Source organism: Carettochelys insculpta, chromosome 1, assembly GCF_033958435.1.
Source record: "Carettochelys insculpta isolate YL-2023 chromosome 1, ASM3395843v1, whole genome shotgun sequence".
In the NCBI taxonomy this organism is placed as follows: Eukaryota; Metazoa; Chordata; order Testudines; family Carettochelyidae; genus Carettochelys; species Carettochelys insculpta.
This window is the reverse complement of record NC_134137.1, coordinates 134,217,640-134,235,459: the sequence shown is the minus strand read 5'-3', so window position 1 is coordinate 134,235,459 and position 17,820 is coordinate 134,217,640. Positions and strand designations below refer to the sequence as shown.

Here is a 17,820-nt window from a genome sequence, read left to right as displayed (position 1 = left end):
TCGAGGGCTGAGTGAATGTGAACACACACATACATACTGCATTCCCAGGATAATTTTTGTTTCAAAAGAACTTTTCAAAAACACACTTTGTAACACGATCAGTTTATTTTCAACTGTACAGAATTTGGCCTCAACTAAAATGACAAGATAGAAATAAAGACAAATAAAGGGTAAAAGGTTCACAGAGGGCAAAAATAACTAAAAATGGAGAAAGGTGACTGCAAGAAATAGACCCTGGAGGGAGATCCACAAGCAGAACTGCCTGGTTCAAGTCAGCACATTTGAAAAAGTAACAAATCAGAGTATACCTCATTACAGTTACAGCATTTTAACATGAGGTATAATTCAAATTCTGGCTTTAGGACTACACAAATAGGCCAGGTCATAGGATTAAAAAAAAAACCACAAAAAAAAACCCCTAGGAATGTGAGTAAATAATAAAGAAGTCTTACTGAAGAGCAAAAGGAATTTTCAAAGTCCACACATTTTGTAAATCTGTTTTCCCTTAGGGATACCCTATATAAAAGAGGACACCCCAGAGAGGGAGTGTATCTGTATCAATATCTACCAACTCACGCTCTATTAATGTGTATATCTGGTACATTAATACAACATGCGTTGGTAGATACTGATACACATACACTCCCTCTCAGGGATGGCCTCTTTTTTGAAAGGTCAGATATGGTAACCCTATTTTCACTAGAATGCTACCTCATTTATCTGCTTCTGCTAAAATTCCACTCTCATGCCAGGCTGTAGAACCAAACGTGGAGAAGGAAAAAGCAGTTCTAAGCTTCACAGAAATGACGGTTCAAAAGGTGCATAGAAAAATCTTCCGCTAGCTAGTTTTGCAATTCAATGAACAGTTCCTGTTCAGAAGTGCTCCTGCATGTTCCATGTGTTTCTTTTGCTTGCAATGAAGGATTACCATTTAAGCAACATATGAATATTGTGGGATTCCTTTCACACCCAGGCCCGTTATCTGTTTAAAAAAAACAAGAAAAATAGGTCAGTTGATTCCTATAGAAGCAATTATATCTCATACCATCAGAACACTCAAATTACAATTTATTAACCTTCCCACACCCCTGAGAACCTCTATCCCCAAGTACAGCTCATTATAATCTGAAAGGGAAGAAGAGCCAAGTGACCCCATTAAGTTCAGTAGGGACTGATAGCTTTTATGCAAAAGGTGGACAGATATATCACAGTGATTGGCAGCAGTACAAAGCCCTGATCATAGAATACAATTCAGTAATTCTGTTCTACTGACTATGGGAGTTAGGTATTTCTTTGGTCCCCATTACCACAGATCTGAGAGATGCTATGTCTCTACTAGGTAAAGTAAGTCGACTGGAGATACACAATTCTAATTACAGCAATTACGTAGCTAGATTTAACCTTACTTGGCTGTCCTGACTGAACAAGGTGGATGGGAAAGCGTCTCGTGAACAGCACAGGTGCTGACTGTAACCCCCGAGTGTTTGATTTTGTGCATCCCTACTAGCTGAGCAAAATCAAACACCAGAAGATCGATCCTGAGCAGGTCAATCTTCCAGGCTAGTGTAGACATAGCCTGACTCATTCTTTTTAATGTATTTGTTCTCACAACACCCCTATGAGGTAAGAAACCACTAGCTCAGTTTTATAGTTGGAGAACTGAGGCATGGAGAAATTACATGACTTGCCCCAAGTAAAACAGGGAAAGTTGTGGTAGAGCAAGGAATTGAATCTGGCTTTCCAATATCTCAGACTCATGTCCTAACCACTGAAATATATTTTCAACATGCCTGCAGGTGAAACAAAATGACCAGCAAAGAGGAGTAGTTTTGAATTCACTAGCTAGAGTTAGAAATGTAATTGGTATTTAGCTGAAACATATCACTCAATTGTAAGGGTCTAAGTAATGTTAAACAAACGTTGCGTAAGAAAATTTACTCTGCTGTCATTTGGTTCTAATAAAAAAGTCCTCTTGTAAAAATGTAGATACCCTGGCACTGTTCAAAATGAAAGAACTACCATAACTTAGGACAGTACAGCCATGTCTACGCTACCCCTCCCTTTCAGAAGGGGCATTTAAAGGACACAGATTGGAACTGGTTAATGAGGTGCTGATAGATGGGGGAGGGCTAGCTCAGTGGTTTGAGCATGGGCCTGCTAAACCCAGAGTTGTGAGCTCAATCCTTGAGAAGGCATTAGCACAGGCAGTGAAATCCAAGATGGGGTCTGAATGGGTTCCATTTGTATACGGCAAGTGAGCAGACTCTTAGTTTCCTGCCAAAGGCCGGTGGGGAATCTGCCATGCGCATGACACAGGTTTGCGCTTGGCATGTAAGGTGTCTGGTAGTGGTAAACAACCTGGTGCACATGGCACTCAAGGGGATTTTTCCCACCCTGAATAAAAACTCTGCCCCAAAGGGAGGGGTTCAGCACGTCACGATCTGGAGTTCCACTTCAGTGTCCCAAGAACAGCAGTCTTGTGCTTCCTGCTGTCAGCAGCCAAGCTGAACCAGAGGCATGGTGAAGGCCCCCTGCTGGACCCTGCAAGGCTGGCACTATTGGGCAGCAGTGAGAGTCCACAGGACAGAGCACTGGGGAACTGCCGCTGCCAAAGGACAGTGGATCAGAAGTTCTCTAAGATACAGCCACTGCTGGCGATTGAAAGCATCTGAGCACTTTGGTGAAGACCAGAGGACCACTTCATGGGGCCACCTCACAGTTTCTCCCCAGAGGCCCTGTGTGACCAAATGGTTTGAGATCGTAAGCACCTGTCACCTAATCTTAAGTATTATTATTGTTGTAAAAGGGCTGTTCTATCTCCTTTTCTTCTGGGTTAGGGTGTATTGTATTCATTTCATAATATTCTCTGTGTGTTGTGTTAAAATTCTCAGTTTTCACAATATATGGTTCAGCCCCAAACTTGTGCCCATCTGTTGTTTGGAAAATCCCCCGGTGATAGGTATGGGACAATCAGGCGTACCTCACTTCATGATTAGGGAAGAGATAGCCAGAGCAAGCCCTATTGCAATTAAATATCTGAGATTACATCGCTTCCCTGTGTAACAGAGGCCACTTAGGGATTGGGGCAAATAGATGTCAGTGATGGTGTTTGCTCCTGCCAAGAGGGCAGGGGGCTGGACTGGACTCAATGACCTGCCCAGGTCCCTTCCAATTCTAGGAGATGTATACTTCCAATTATACCTTATATGAATATTCAGCACCTCATTAGCATAATGGCGGACAGCTGCACTTCAAAAGTGCTGCTTTCAAAACGCTATCTGGCTGTGTAGACGCAGGCACTTTGACATAAACTCCAGACTTCAATATTCCCTTATTCCCAAAATGATTGGGAATAAGGTAATTTCAAAGTACAGGATTTATTTTGAAGCACCCACATCTATACAGCCAGTCTGCAATTCAAAAGCAGCACTTTCAAGGCACAACTGGCCACCACTATGCTTATGAAGTGTCTTTTAAATGCCCCTTCTGAAAGGGAGGAGTAATGTAGACACAGTCATAAAAAGGAATAAGAGGGTCAAAAGGTTGAACAAACTATAGAGAATATAAAAAGTCCAGAAATATGTGGATCATGCATGCATTTAAATCTGGCAGAGAGGTGCCAGATTTGAACCAGCACTATCCAACCTGAACTGTTTCAATCTTTCAACTAAGAAAACAAAATCCAGTCACCTTGAAAATCTCCCCTGCCTGAGGTTCCTTTGCCAAAGCTGTCTTGTCCAGGCCATCGTAGGCAGAGGTCACATACATTTCTGAATAATCCTTTCCACCAAAGCAGCAGGAGGTGATCCTTGAAGCAGGCAGCTTCACAGTCTGGATTCTTTTCCCTAGAGGAAAAATAATGGTTACTTGGGCTATGTCTACACTGCAGGTTGGTTGGTTTGTTTTTTTCATTCTAACATCTAAATAAGTTATCTTGGAAAATCGTATTCACACAGCCACAGCATTGGGAAATGGAGTGCTCTCATTTACAGCCACAGTTCATGGCCTCAGCATTACAAAAGAAGCCTTCACATGAGCCAATAACAGCTGTGCTTTGTTCACACACGTTCCTCTTCAGACCTTGAAGAAGGAGCCTGGGGGGATTGGCAAATGTCATTTGCACAGCTGGAGCAAATATTTTGAGGGAAAAGTCCTCTTATCTCAAATTATCCTGCTTGGATAAATTTTGGGGTTTTTTTTCCAGGGGGTGGAAAAAACGAGTGTAGACAAGCCCTCAGTTTAAACTTTCTGGGGAAAACGTAACATGTAATTTGCTGTTAACCACATGGACAGCCATTGTGATTTTCAGACTGAGCCTCTTATAATATAAATGGAGTGTAACTCCATCACAAAGAAGCAGTAAGGACGGTCCATGGGAAAATGTGCTGAACTGATTTGACAGTAACACCTGCTTATATTCTGCTTTTTAGCAACGCTTCTGACCTTTGTTTCCATGAGGATTTATTTCCGTTTTTCAAATGCAAGCAATAGTCAGGTGTGTGAGGTTAGCGAGTTCAGGAACAGGTAAGCCCCATATTACCTGAAGCTCTTGTGTCAAAACAGCACATCATGAAGATACATAGCAGTACTAACAAGATCTTAAACTGCACATTTAACCAGCAAACATAATGGATTGTACCATGGACCACTCAACATAGGACACTTTGGCTATGTCTACACTAGCCCCCCCCTTTCGAAAGGGGGATGCTAATGAGACACTTCAGGATATGCTAATGAGGCACTGACCTGAATATGAAGAGCTTCATTAGCATAATGGCGGCCACAGCAATTCGAAAGTGCCACTTTTGAATCACACGCTGCCCATGTAGATGGGGGCCTTTCTAAAGGACCCTCCTGACTTTGAAAGCCCCTTGTTCCTAAAGCCAAATATGAATAAGGGGCTTTTGAAGACTTGTGCGGGGGGTGGCTCCTTTCAAAAGGCGAGGGCTACTGTAGACATAGCCTTTGGGTCACATTCAGAAGGCCAGTAAATGGGATTTGGATATTACACCTCAGCAGATCAGCAGGAGAGAGCATGAATAACTAATTTGCCAGGGGGCTGGAAGGGTGGAGTTTGTATCAGGAGAAGCAACAAACAGGAAATAAAGGAGGCGAGTTTGGTTTTTCTGACAATTTTTTAAGGTTACCTGATGACCACCTTTCCTGCAACAACCCCACCGATCTATCCCCCAGCACACAGATTGTGCCACAGTACTGAAATCTAACTATACACATCATTTCTGACTTTGGCCCAGTGTTTCTGTTTCTCTTAACTCAGCATTACATCACCCAATGACAAGGTATGTATGCCTGCTCAGGGATAATATCTCCTAAGCATGGTCACAGCTGGCCCAGGTCAGCTGACTTGGTCTCCAGGGCTGGAAAATGAGCCCTGGAACCCTCCATCCTCACAAGGTCCCAGAGTGTTTAGGCCCCAGGCCAACCCCAAATGTCTACACAGCAGCTTTTCAGTCCCAGACCCCAAGCCACACTAGCTCAGGTCAGCTGACCTGGCCCAGCTGTGGGGTTTTTATTGCTGTGCAGACATGCCGATAGAGAAACACAGTTACACTGTCAAGTAATCAAACACATGGAATCAGGATTCTCAGACAGTGTAAATCAACGCAGGTCCCAGCAATCAATGGAGAAGCACCAATTTATGCCAGCTGAGAGCTAGGTCCAAGATGTTTAACGCATACTTAAAGCCTCAATATCCAATTAGTGGTGAAAGTAATTACTGTCAAGCAATGGCAATGTTCTCACGAGGACCCAGATCCACAAAGGTATTTAGATTCCTAAAGCCCAATTATGTCCAAGATGGCTACAGTCCCTGCTTTGAATGGTTTACCATCTGATTAGCAGAAGGAGGAGAGAGACTTGTTCACGCAATCCTAGAAAAAGTGTAACTTAGGCTTTTCTCACTAAGGTGTTTTCCTGTGAGTTTTGAGGAGGGACCGGGAATGTGAGGAGACAGGAGTGGGGAGGATTGTGCCACAATAGCAAACAGTAATCACCTGACAGAAAAGGAACATTCATCGTAAACTTCATTTCATGCAGATAATCTCTTCAAACCTCCAGGCTGCATCTACACTAGCAAGTACATTCAAAACTGGGTTTGAAAGACGGCCCTCTTTCGAAATTCCCCACAGAGTGTCTACACACACACACACTGAAATCTTTTGAAATTAACTTAACCAGAACAGTGCTGTTCCGTTGAAGTCGGTCCTCCGTGGCGGATGGCTATTTCAAAAGAGGGGGTCCTCCATGGCGCCGATCAGCTGTAGGGCAATGGCACCACTCACAGCACAAGTGGAGCTCTATGACTCCGGTGTCTGGCTGCATTTAAAGACACAGGCTCCCACATACCCCCAGGCAGGAAGCTGAGAGCGTGCAGGCAGCAGGGAGCCCACGCTGCTGCACAGCCGCTTCCTGCAACAACACTCCAGACAGCCCGCCAACCTCCCAGCACCCACGGCCAGCCAGGAGGACTCCCACCCACCTCTGGAGCCACCTAAGGACACCGGGGAGTCCTCCCGGGGGCAAGTCAGGCCCCAAAGTGCTGGGACCCCTCCTGGATGGAGGCCAAGCTGCTGGACCTCCTCTCTCCCTGGGAGGATGAGGCGGTCCTCCACCAGGCCGCAGTCTGATGCTTCAATGCCACGGCTTTCAAGAGGCTTGCCAAGAGCCTCACCAGCTGAGGCTACCCCACCCACACCCCAGACCAGGTGAGGTCCAAGGTGAAAGAACTGAGTCAGAACTGTTGCGAGGCCCGGGATACAGGCAGGCAGTCAGGGGCAGCACCCACCATCTCCCCCTACTACAGGGAACTAGACTGCCTCCTTGGGCCCAAAGAGGCGGGACCCCCAACTGCCATCGTGGACACAGCAGAGGCTGAGACCAAGCTGGAGACAGCAACAGAGGGCAAGGACTGCTTGGGACCAGCGGCTGGCACTAGGCGCCTGCAGACTGTCCACCCACTCAAGACCATCAGCAATGATGAGGGCTCAAGTGAGGGGCCCTCATCATTGTCATTGTGTCAGGGCTGTCCAGCTGGGCCCCATCCACCCATGCCTCATCTGAGTTCCTGGAGGGATCCCCAGGTAGGTGTCATACATTCCAGCTGCCCTGGGGCCTGGGGAGGGGTGCTCAGTCCTGCCCGGGGTGGCTGCAGCCCACCCACGTGACCACTAGCTATGGTGCACGTGGAACCCGGACGGGCATGCCCCTTGGGCCCCGGGGAGGCTGATGTGCGGCACTCAACACCACGCAGCCAGGACAGCACCATGGGCCACACAGCCACGGAGGGATGGGGAGGCACTGGCGGTGGGGCCTGTGCCTGCACTACCCACGTGGGGAGCCCCAGGATGCAGACGCTGCAGGGCCCCACGATGCGGAGGGGTGGGGATGCAGGGTTGATCGCACAGAACTAATGGCCTGTTCCTCTCTCCTCTTCTGTCTCCACAGCTCCAGCTACTGCCAACTGGACCAGTCCTGTCCACGGGCCAGGGAGCCCAACCTCAGAGGGTGAGGGGGAGTGGCCCGGACTCCAACTGGGGACAGCAGGGGGCCACTGCTGGGCCGTCTGTCAGCACCACCAGGCTGGGGAGGAGGAAGTGGGGGATGCAGCCCACACCACAGCCCTGCAGGACCTAACAGGTGTGCTGTGAGAGTGGCTCTCCATGAAGTGGCAGGCCTGGGACTGAGTGGTGGCCAGCCAGAATGCCCTGAACCAGGCCGTGATTGGCCACCTGGCCCCGGTCGCTGCCCCATCACAAAACCACTGGAGCACAGCAGCCCAGAATGCCTCCTCCATATCCGCTCCCTCTGCCTGCCTAGGGACAGCTAGCTGGCCCTCCGCACGTGCAGGCTGAGGTTGGGGGAGAGGGGCCCTTTAAAGGGGTGGCTGGCAACAGTACTGGAAGGGTTTGGCCACCATGCGACCCTGCCCACGGCGTTTCCTGCCCCTGTACTTTGGAAAGGGCAGCCTAGGATGTGTGGATGCTCTCTTTCAAAAGTATGGTGGGCCCTTTCAAAAGGGCTGGTCAGACCTTCGCTCCCCATTGGCCAATGTGGACGCTGCTTTTCGAAAGGCCGTCTTTCAAGGTTTATTTTCGACAGACAGCCTTTCGAAAGAACTTGCTAGTGTAGATGGAGCCCCCAGGGTACAGCAATGCCCACCATGCCAAACTCTTCACACTGTTCCACCACTCTCAGCTGCTCCATTGTAAGCTTGTTTCTCATGGAGCCCCCGACCTTCATTGTCACATTTTCAACCTGTTTCATGATTCCACTATTTTCCACTGGTCTTTGGAAGCCATCACAAAACCTTCGCGCCACTCACAGATAATTAAGGTTCAATTTCCAAAATTTCCCATCAAAAGCAACATTTTTACCAACTGCTTTGGCCCTAATTTAGCAGGGCACTTAAGTTCTTTCTGGTGGTCACTCAATAATGAGTAGAACAGCTTATGTCACCCTTCCTAAGTACATGCTGAACTTTAAGCACATACATGACAGCTTTGCTAAATGGGGGCCCTTATCCAACTTTCCATCTTTTTCTGCATTCGGACCCAGCGTTCATTGTTCCCAAAGTTAAAATATAGGAATATATCCATGACACAAATGAATTTTGTCTGGAAGAACTACCCCTAAATGATTTCCTGTTACTTGTTTGTATTCATTACGTACTATTCTTTATTCGTACTATCATAGCGTCTAGGAACCCCAGTCATAGGGAAGGACACATTGTACTAGGTGGTGTTCAAACACAGAACTAAAAGATGGTCCCTGCTCCAAAAAGCTTGTGTCCATATAAGAACTTAAGAATGGCCGTACTGCTTTGGACCAATGATGCGTCTGGCCCAGTACCCTCTCTTCTGACTTGTGCTGTATGCATCAGAGGCAACGTACAGCCAGGACAACTTTGAGTGAGCCATCCTCTGCTATCCCATCTTCTGGGAGTCAGGTTGAGGAGCCCTCAGAGCATAGGGCTGTAACCCTGACCATCTGGACTAATAGCCATTCATGGACTGATCCTCCATGATCTTACCTAATTCCTTTTGAAACCAGTTAATTCTTCTTCCTTCACAGTATCTCCTGGCAAAAGAAATCTACAGGTCGGCTGTGCTTTGTGTGAAGAAATACTTCCTTTTTGTTTGTTTTAAACTTGATGCTCATTAATTTTATTGGGTGACATGTTCTGGTGTTATGTGAGGGGACTAATAACATTTTCTTATTCACTTTTTCCATTATTCATGATTTTAGAGACTTCTATCATATCTCTGCTCAGGCTTCTCTTTTCCAACCTGAACAGTCCCAGTCTTTTTAATCTTTTCTTTTATGGAAGACGTTACATATCCTTCACCCTTTTGTTGCCCTTCTCTGTTCTTCTCCTAATTCAAATACATACCTTTTCTGAGATAAAGTGACCTGGACTTTATGTGATATAAGACAAGAGACAACAGATGGGGACAGAGCACAGAGTGTAAAGAAACAAGACAATACTGATTTGTCAGCAGGATAAGAGATGGACTCAGCACAACAGCAGACTAACTGCTGCCAAGAGTTTTTGTAGGCATCATGGCAAAGGAGAATTTTGTGTCAGGATTAGAAGGATAATTGTGAATATGTATCGGCTGTTTACAAGTTCATACTTGTTGCCATTTTCTCATTCCTGCCCAAAGAGGCTATGTCCACATGGCAGGCACTATTTTGGGATATGGTGGCATCCCAAAATACTTGCCCACATCTAAGAAACATGCCCATTGTCTTGAAACAGTTTTTATATAGAACAGCGTGCTATTCCGGCCTCCCTGTACACCTCACCACAGGAGCACAGGGCTACCGTGAAATAGGGCTTTATTACAGCATGTAGCACCATTTAGACAGTGCCACATGCCAAAATACCCTATTTTGAAATCTACTCAAAATAAGCTTCACAATTGTGTTGCACACACTGCCCCAGTAGGGTGCCATAGAGACATAGCCAAAGGGAAGTGATCTGTTATCAGAACAGGCCACACGTAGAACCCTTATTGCAATATAAGCAAACCCCACAGAACAGAGCTTGCCTGCCTCAAGCAATGCATGTGACACAGGTAATTCCCATCCTGAAACTGGGTTATTCAACACAGAATTCCAGTTAATCCTTTGTGAGGTCTTACCTGTCTCAGGATCGATACGGATGACTCTCCCTCCATCAATACAGGCCACCCAAAGCTTCCCTTCTGCATCAATGCACATTCCATCAGGCATTTGTTCCTCCTTTTCTAATTGGTACAAAACTTTACAGCAGGCTGAAAAAGGAATTATGAAGTCAGCATAGATAGGTCAGCCTGGACACCATCCCATAATGCTAAGCTTAATTTCGTTTACAACTTCCATATATGCTCTCACACACCAATCAGCTCACTTTGCAATGAAGGCATACAACAAATATTTGATTTGTGCATGTGCCTAGAGATGGCTGATGGGACATAATTAGGCTGACCAAAATACACAGCCAGTAGAACTGCTCCACATACTGAATTGAGATGCCTGTGCATTTAACCAAATGAGTACAGATCTTTGCTGTTGATGGATCTGTTCCTTCTGTTCTACTCAGCATAGTAGCCTGAGGCCAGTGTATGACTATCACAAGCATAGTGACTTTGCTTTAGGTATTCGCCACTGATATCTGCCAATGTGTTTTGGATTATTTTTTTCACATACAAATCACAGAGCTATTTAATTTAAATGTAGGCAATAAATAACAGCTCCCAGACAAACAAGAAGTTATTTTAATACAAAGAGAAACTGCCTTCTTGTTGGCCAGCTAAGAACTCGTTACATTAATTGGGCTTTTGACACCAAGGACTTAATTTTCAAAATTAGACACTGATAATTCCAGGCCTAAAACACAGTTCAGGGCAGTGGTCTGTGCAAACTGCTGTGGACACCTGCTGTCCCATTTACCCACTGAAGTTTCCCAGGTGCAGCAGTGTACTTGTTTAGATTATGATGTAAGAGCGGCACCCTAGCTTGAAACCATAAAGGGAGATTCACCAATATAAAGGCAGTGTGAAAGGAGATTCTCCAGCATAATTCCACTGAGAAAGGAGTGTGTTCATATATTGAAAAGACAGGTGTTATGAAAAAACCTTCTCACCTGAAATGTATAGAACTAGGCAGGGACAATCTACTGGGGCAGTTTTATTCCACTTCCAACTACTTCATTTATGTATGCATAAAGTCTGCACTGATGAGTGTACAAAAGAAAACAGTTCACTCATTTGAATCAAAACTGACATGAGATAACAAGTCTCAGATGATTTGCTGCTATATGAGATGGATCAAAATAATAAAAAAAAGTTTCTCTGAATGTTTGTTCGAATTTTTAAATGAATTTGTGCCAGCTGTACTCACACTCCTGTTTCCTTTCTGCAAAGACTGTAGTAAGCAAGGGATATTTGCCCAAAACATGGATTTTGTATGAATACTAAAGAATATTTGTGGAAAATTTTAAATTTACACTTGTGAGCATTCATACTGGAAGCCTGTTTTTAAAAATATGCTTGTATAATCAAGGAAGAGAAACATACAGTACTGCATAACCTTTTACGAGAGTTAACAGAGTGCCAGTAGATGGCACTCAGGAATATGCAGCATTCTTTATAGGTTTTGTAGGACCAATACAATTCATTATGATTGTGCACTGCAAACCACTTCCTTTGTGCAACTGTTAACATCAGCTCTTAACTTGACTCTGCTGTTCAGGTTCAGATTTTGAATTCTCACAATGAGAACATTCATGAACAACCTTGAATCCAAGAAATGTTTACCAAATAATCTTGTATCATAGATTGTGATTTTCTTTGTTCACTAACAATTAATGAACAGAAAAATATGTCATCTACTTCACTGGCAGGTACGCGCCTGACTCTTGCTGCAGAAAGTCAATCAATATTGATTTAAAGACTGATTTTAAAAAACATCCATACCGATTCTTCCTGTGTGCACATCATAGTCAAAGGCATGGACAGCATATGTCAGGCTATCAATATGAAAGAAGGTTCTATGATCTAGGGACCAATCCAATCCATTAGAGATGTCCACTTGGTCTAACTGCTTCACTACAGAATAATCAGGAAAGAGCGTGTAGAGGGCACCTTGGCGTCTAGCTCGCATGCCAGGTTTTGTTTCCTCAGCCATGGTACCTAGAAGGATAATGGGATTAATGGTTGGAAAGTACAGCAGTCTGGAGACACTTTACACCCTGGTAACTACAGTAACGAGCTCCTCATGTTCTCCATGGAGTACATGGAGCTCACACTGAATTCAGCAGATACTCCATGCATGGAGGGATTCTAGAATCAGGTCCTGTGGATGAGGTGAAGGCCTAAGAGGGAAGCACCTAAATTTAGGAAAGGGGAGAAAAAAAATCACACCAGGAACAGAAAGGGAAGAGGTCTTCTCAGAGTGAAGAAAGGAGGAAGAAGAATCAGGTCAGAGCAGTTCTTTCTTGGTAAAAGTCACATGAGGTTTAAAGCTCAACAATTAGAAGATCATAATACAGGAAAGAGGTGAAGTTTTACCCACAATCTTCAGGTGAATAGTCTCAGAAAGGTAGCTGTTTTAGTTGATATCTTCACAAAACAAAAAAAGCAGTCCTGTAGCACCTTAAAGACTAACATTACACTCATCCCTTGCTATACGAGCACAATTGGTTCCCAACTTTCTGCTCGTAGGCAAAACCTCAGAAGAGGGACTTTAAATTACCATTAAAATACAGGTAAAAGTCTCTGATTGGTTCCTACTGCTCCTAACTCGGGGAAGAAGTGGCAGCAGGTGGTGCTGCTTTGGAAAGGTAAGTGAACCTTGGGGGGAAGGGGTTTGCAGAGGGTTAAAGGCTGGGGGCAGTTTGGGGCCATGCAGGAAGGAGGGTTAAAACCTGGCAACAGCTCCGGTGGAGGAGGTGGTGGCTTCTTCCTCCGGGCTGCAGCACTGGTACCTGGGGAGGGGGTGTGGCAAGCTGGGGGTTCGGGACAGGCCAGGGTGGGTGTTTGGAGCGGGCTGGACGGTGGGGGTTGAGCAGGGAGCTGTGGGCTGGGAGAGTGTTGGGATTGGGTGGGGTGGGGGGTGTGCAGGGAGCTGCGGGCTGGGAGAGTGTTGGGAGCAGGCCAGGCTGGGCTGCGAATCTCCCCACACCCCTGCCAGGGACCCCGCAGCTGGGTCAGCTCCAGTCCTGGGGCTGTGGGTCTCCCCACGCCCTGGCCGGGGACCCCGCGGCTGGTTCATATAAGCGGGGGAAATCACACGCATAGTGAACAATGGTAAGTATATGGGTCCCTCGTTTTAGCGAGTACTCATAAGCAAAGTACTTGTTAAAAGAGGATTATGTGATGAGCTTCCGTGGGACAGATGTAGTGGTCTGCTTCCATGATTCTCCAGTTATACGCGTACCAATTCTCACTCTCTTCACTTATTGCTGAAAAAGTTCAGCTGAAGAATCAAGTCCCCAGAGAATAAATGTGCAAGGCACGTTAGAAGCAGTCCTACTTCATTCAGAGTGAAAATCGTATCACAAACATACCAGCAAAAAACCTCCCCTTCGGATCCACCTTCCCATCATTAAACCTGTTGTTTGGTTTATCCTGTTCGAGTTCAACAATAGTGGTTACCAATTCTGTTTCCCAGTCTAGAAAGGCAAATCTGGTTCCCAGTGCAATGACATAACCCCCGCACTTTCGAAGGGCCACCGAGCCAACACGAGCATCTATAAACGAAAAAGAGGGGGACGGGATAAATTGAGTGTCAGGTTGTATTATATCCTGTGCTCCATATTCAGCTCAACATCACCTTCCTACTAGATGTTCAGTGCCATTTCTTAGTTCTCCGAGGGTATGGCTGAGATCAGTAGCTATATGGAGAACAACTGGTTGCAGCTGAATCCAGGAAAGACAAATAATGCTAGCAGGAGAAATGAGGCACTCTAAGGGTACTTCTTTACTTACCAGCAGATCGACCTGCTCAGGGGTTCGATTTAGCGCTCCTAGCTAGGAATCACTAAATCAAACCATCAGGGCTCAACAGTCGACCCTGGTAGGCCTCATTCTTGTGAGTAGTAAAGGAGGTCAAAGGGAGATGTGTGGGTGTGAATGTGTGGATGACCTGATAAATCAGTCTTAGACACATTGACTCCAGCTACTCAATTGTCATAGCTGGAATTGCGATCTAAGATCAACTTCCAGATGTAGCGTAGACCTGCCCTGAAGAACTTGCCGCCACTGTAACATTACCTTCCACTGAGATTGTTAACATCGCTTGTATTCTCAGTGTTCTACATTCTTTGCTACTTCCGAATTCTCAAGCACTCAGAGCCAAGGAAAAAACCATTTTATCCATAGTGCCCTTTTCCACTGACTTTGGACAGTGATCCATGCACTTGGGACCTCCACGCTGATAACTATAATTCTCTGACTTGTTGATTTGTGCCACCTTGTACAAAACGATTGTAGGGGTGCAGTTCACTTGTCTCAATGGAAAGTAAAAAGATAGCAAGAAATGCTCTGAACCAGTGGTTCTCGCTCAGGTGTAACTGAACCCCATAGAGGTACACAAAGGTCTTCCAGGTGGTGCAGCAAGTTATCTAGATACTTGCCTAGGTTTACAACTGGCTATGTGGAAAGCACTGGCAAAGTCAATAAAAGCTAAAATCTCATGAGACAAACTGAAAAAGTAACTGAACTCTCCGTAGTAGGGCGACGCTTCGCTCTTGTATTTTTACGTCTGATTTTGTAAAGAAGACGTTTTTAAGTGAGGTGTAACTTGGCTGTATGCAGAACAAATCAGGTTCCTGACAGGGGTACAGTAATCCGGAAAGGTTGAGAGCCACTGTTACAAACTACTTGTGACAGAATCTTTCCCCTATCCCCTGCCCTGCTGAAGGCCCTACCCCTGCCTGGTTCACCCCCTGCTGCCCCCTTGCCTGAAACCCTCTCTCCTGAGCAGAGTGAGCTGGGAGATAACTGGAGGGCCTGGCGCTGGGCAACACCAGGTGTTGGGGATCCTGCACTCACTTTGATGGCAGAAGTCAGAGTAATCCAGCAACCTGCTCTGCTCCGCCCTGCCAGCCTCTCCCATCTCACTCACTCCACTTCCCCTGGGCAGCAGGAAGTGGAGCCCCCTGGGGCAGGGGGTGCTCCGTTTGCCATCACTATGGTGAGGTGGTAGCAGGGGGCTGGGAGATGGCAGCAGAGTGGAGGCAGGTTGCTGGGTCACTCTGGCTGTCATCACCACACTGAGTGCAGGGGGGCCTGTCCCCTGCTGCTTCCCCAGCTCAGGCCCTCAGTAATCCCCCAGGGCGCCATGGGCCATGCAGCACCCACCTATAGGATGGTGGAAGTGGTGGCCACAGGACCCCAAAATGCAGGGCCTGGGGCAGCTGCCCCAAACCAGCCTGTGGACAGGATGGCTCTGACTTGTGGCGCTGTATAGAAAGAAAGATAACCAAGTGGCTGCTAAAGTTACTACCACTGATAGAGCAGCACCAGGGTTCCACAACTGTGATACATTATACAAAAGTATCCCTGCCCATGGTATCATAGAGAGTTGTGATTCATTCAGCAATGGTATCCCGCACACACACATGTATTATCATGGTATATTAAATGACCAATCTTTGCTTCATGTTTGTATCTCAAACATGTGTTTCTGGGTGATAGCCCCAAGCCAGATTTACAGCCAGATCAGACAACCACAGCTGATGGGCCAATGGGAAGAATTCTTCTAGAGGGTCCCTTCTGAAGATAACTCAAAAAGCATAAGTAACAGAGAGGTAGCCGTGTTAGTCTGTATCTTCGAGAACAAGAAGTCCTGTGGCACCTTATAGACTAACAGATCTGGTGAAGCGGGTCTTTGCCCATGAAAACTTATGCTTCAAAAGATCAGTTAGTCTATAAGGTGCCACAGGACTTCTTGTTGTTCTTAGAGAGCATATAGACAATGGGTGCCTTGTGACTGAGCGAGGACACATAGAAAATATGGCTCCTGACCCCATATCTGAGACAATAACTCATCATGCACATTGGTTTGCAGGTGAGGGGAGAGGTTGTTAATAAATTGCAGAGTATGACATCATCCCTTTGCCTCTTTCCTGCTCCACACCTCTGGATTATTATTTCTAACAAAGAAGAACTTTTAACAATGGACTGAGGACCCCAATATTTGAGATGAACCAGCCAGGCTTATTACAAACTGGTAGATTTAACATCACTACAATTATCCTGAGTTACAAACTCTGAAATCAGCTTTAATGCATACAGCTAAATGCAGTACCTGGCAGAGTAAATAGTCTCAGAGGGTTAGCCATGTTAATCTGTAGCTTCACAAAAACAAGCAGCATTTTTGTAATGGATATGAGCCATTGCAACCTTTTAAAAATGTTCTCTCTTTTTTATATTTTAATGAACAGTTAATTTTTAATTACTAGCATAGTGTTCCAGTAAGACCTGAAGTATATTTTGATCTGGAGCGCATATATTGTTCTTTGGAACCTGAGGAGTCAAATATATGTGATTCTTGATTTTACAAATCATTTATCACAGAAGTCTGGTTTGTCTGGATGGTATCTGAGAGGTTGGAGGGCCTGATGGGAACAGTCTGTAGTTTCATAATAACTAGTACAGCGTTTTGGAAGCACACATTTGTAACCGGGTTGGTGAAATCTTATCCTACACCAGCAGTTTGGGGTACCTGCTCTGACTTCTGGCAGTCTGACCTGGGAGTGGTGTTGTTAGCTGTGCCCCATACCAAGCAGAATGACACTCCTAACCTGGGACTAACATGGCTGCAACTTCACTGCCTATAAAGGACAAACAGAAGAGCTACATCAACAATAATACATACAAAACCCAAAAAGTTACAGAAACAAAGTAGCGTACAAGTTTTAAGGCCCCACATGGCTCTGTCTTACCCACAGACACACTATGCACTTCCTTGGTGAGTGAATTCCAGCGGCAAACTTTCTGTGAATTAATATCCACATATACAAGAGCATTTTCCCTTTCTTCCCATACTGGGCACTCTCCCATCCTGTTTTTCTCCTTCACAACAGACTCAACCTTAATAGAAGACATGGCCTGAGAGAAGAGAAAATGATGACCAACATGAAAATTCATTTTAACAAAAGAAGGCTGATTGTATTGAATTTTTATAGAAGCACCATATTTTGAGCAGGAATTAGTGAACTATACAATTCAATATATCCCACCCAGTATAAGGATGAATATGTAAGGGAATCAGATACATTTAATCTACAGTACTTTTATTACTCCCATTGTTATCTTAGCACCTCATGATCTAGGACTAGAATCCTGAGACATACAGGGGCTCAAATTGACGGATTGGGCCAAAAGAAATCTGATGAAGTTCAACGAGGACAAGTGGAGAGTCCTGCACTTGGGACAGAAGACTCCCAAGCGTTGTTACAGGCTGGGAACTGACTGGCTAAGTAGCAGTGCAGCCAAAAAGGACCTGGGGATGACACTGAATGACAAGCTGGATATGAGTCAACAGTGTGCCCTTGTAGCCAAGAAGGCTAATGGCACATTGGGGTGCATTAGGAAGAGCATTTCCAGCAGATCTAGAGAAGTTATTATTCCCCTCTATTCAGTATTGGTGAAGCCAGACCTGGAGTATTGTGTCCAGTTCTGGGCCACCCAGCATAGAAAGGATGTGCACGCAGTGGAGAAAGTCCAGCAGAGGGCAACCAAAATGATTAGGGAGCTAGTGCACATGACCCGTGACGAGAAGCTGAGGGATTTTGGCTTATATAGTTTGCAG

The 17,820-nt window shown here is 45.6% G+C and overlaps 1 protein-coding gene across 1 annotated transcript; it reads right to left on the bottom strand.

Annotated features, from left to right (window-relative positions):
• Window positions 1-931: 931 nt before the first annotated feature.
• On the bottom strand, window positions 932-17,114 carry LOC142006819 (regucalcin-like). Its single transcript, XM_074983304.1, has 6 exons — window positions 16,952-17,114; window positions 13,571-13,753; window positions 11,979-12,194; window positions 10,164-10,295; window positions 3,691-3,845; window positions 932-982 (listed from the first exon to the last, which is right to left on the bottom strand). Exons 1-6 carry the CDS (start codon window positions 17,112-17,114, stop codon window positions 932-934), a joined length of 900 nt encoding a protein of 299 aa, XP_074839405.1.
• Window positions 17,115-17,820: the final 706 nt, after the last annotated feature.

Coding starts and splice junctions, on each gene's coding strand:
- LOC142006819 (XM_074983304.1), bottom strand. CDS start 17,114: ATGTCTTCTATTAAGGTTGAGTCTGTTGTGAAGGAGAAAAACAGGATG. Junction 13,754..16,951: donor AGTGCATAGTGTGTCTGTGG/GTAAGACAGAGC, acceptor TTTCGTTTATAG/ATGCTCGTGTTGGCTCGGTG. Junction 3,846..10,163: donor CCGTATCGATCCTGAGACAG/GTAAGACCTCAC, acceptor TTTTTCCTCTAG/GGAAAAGAATCCAGACTGTG.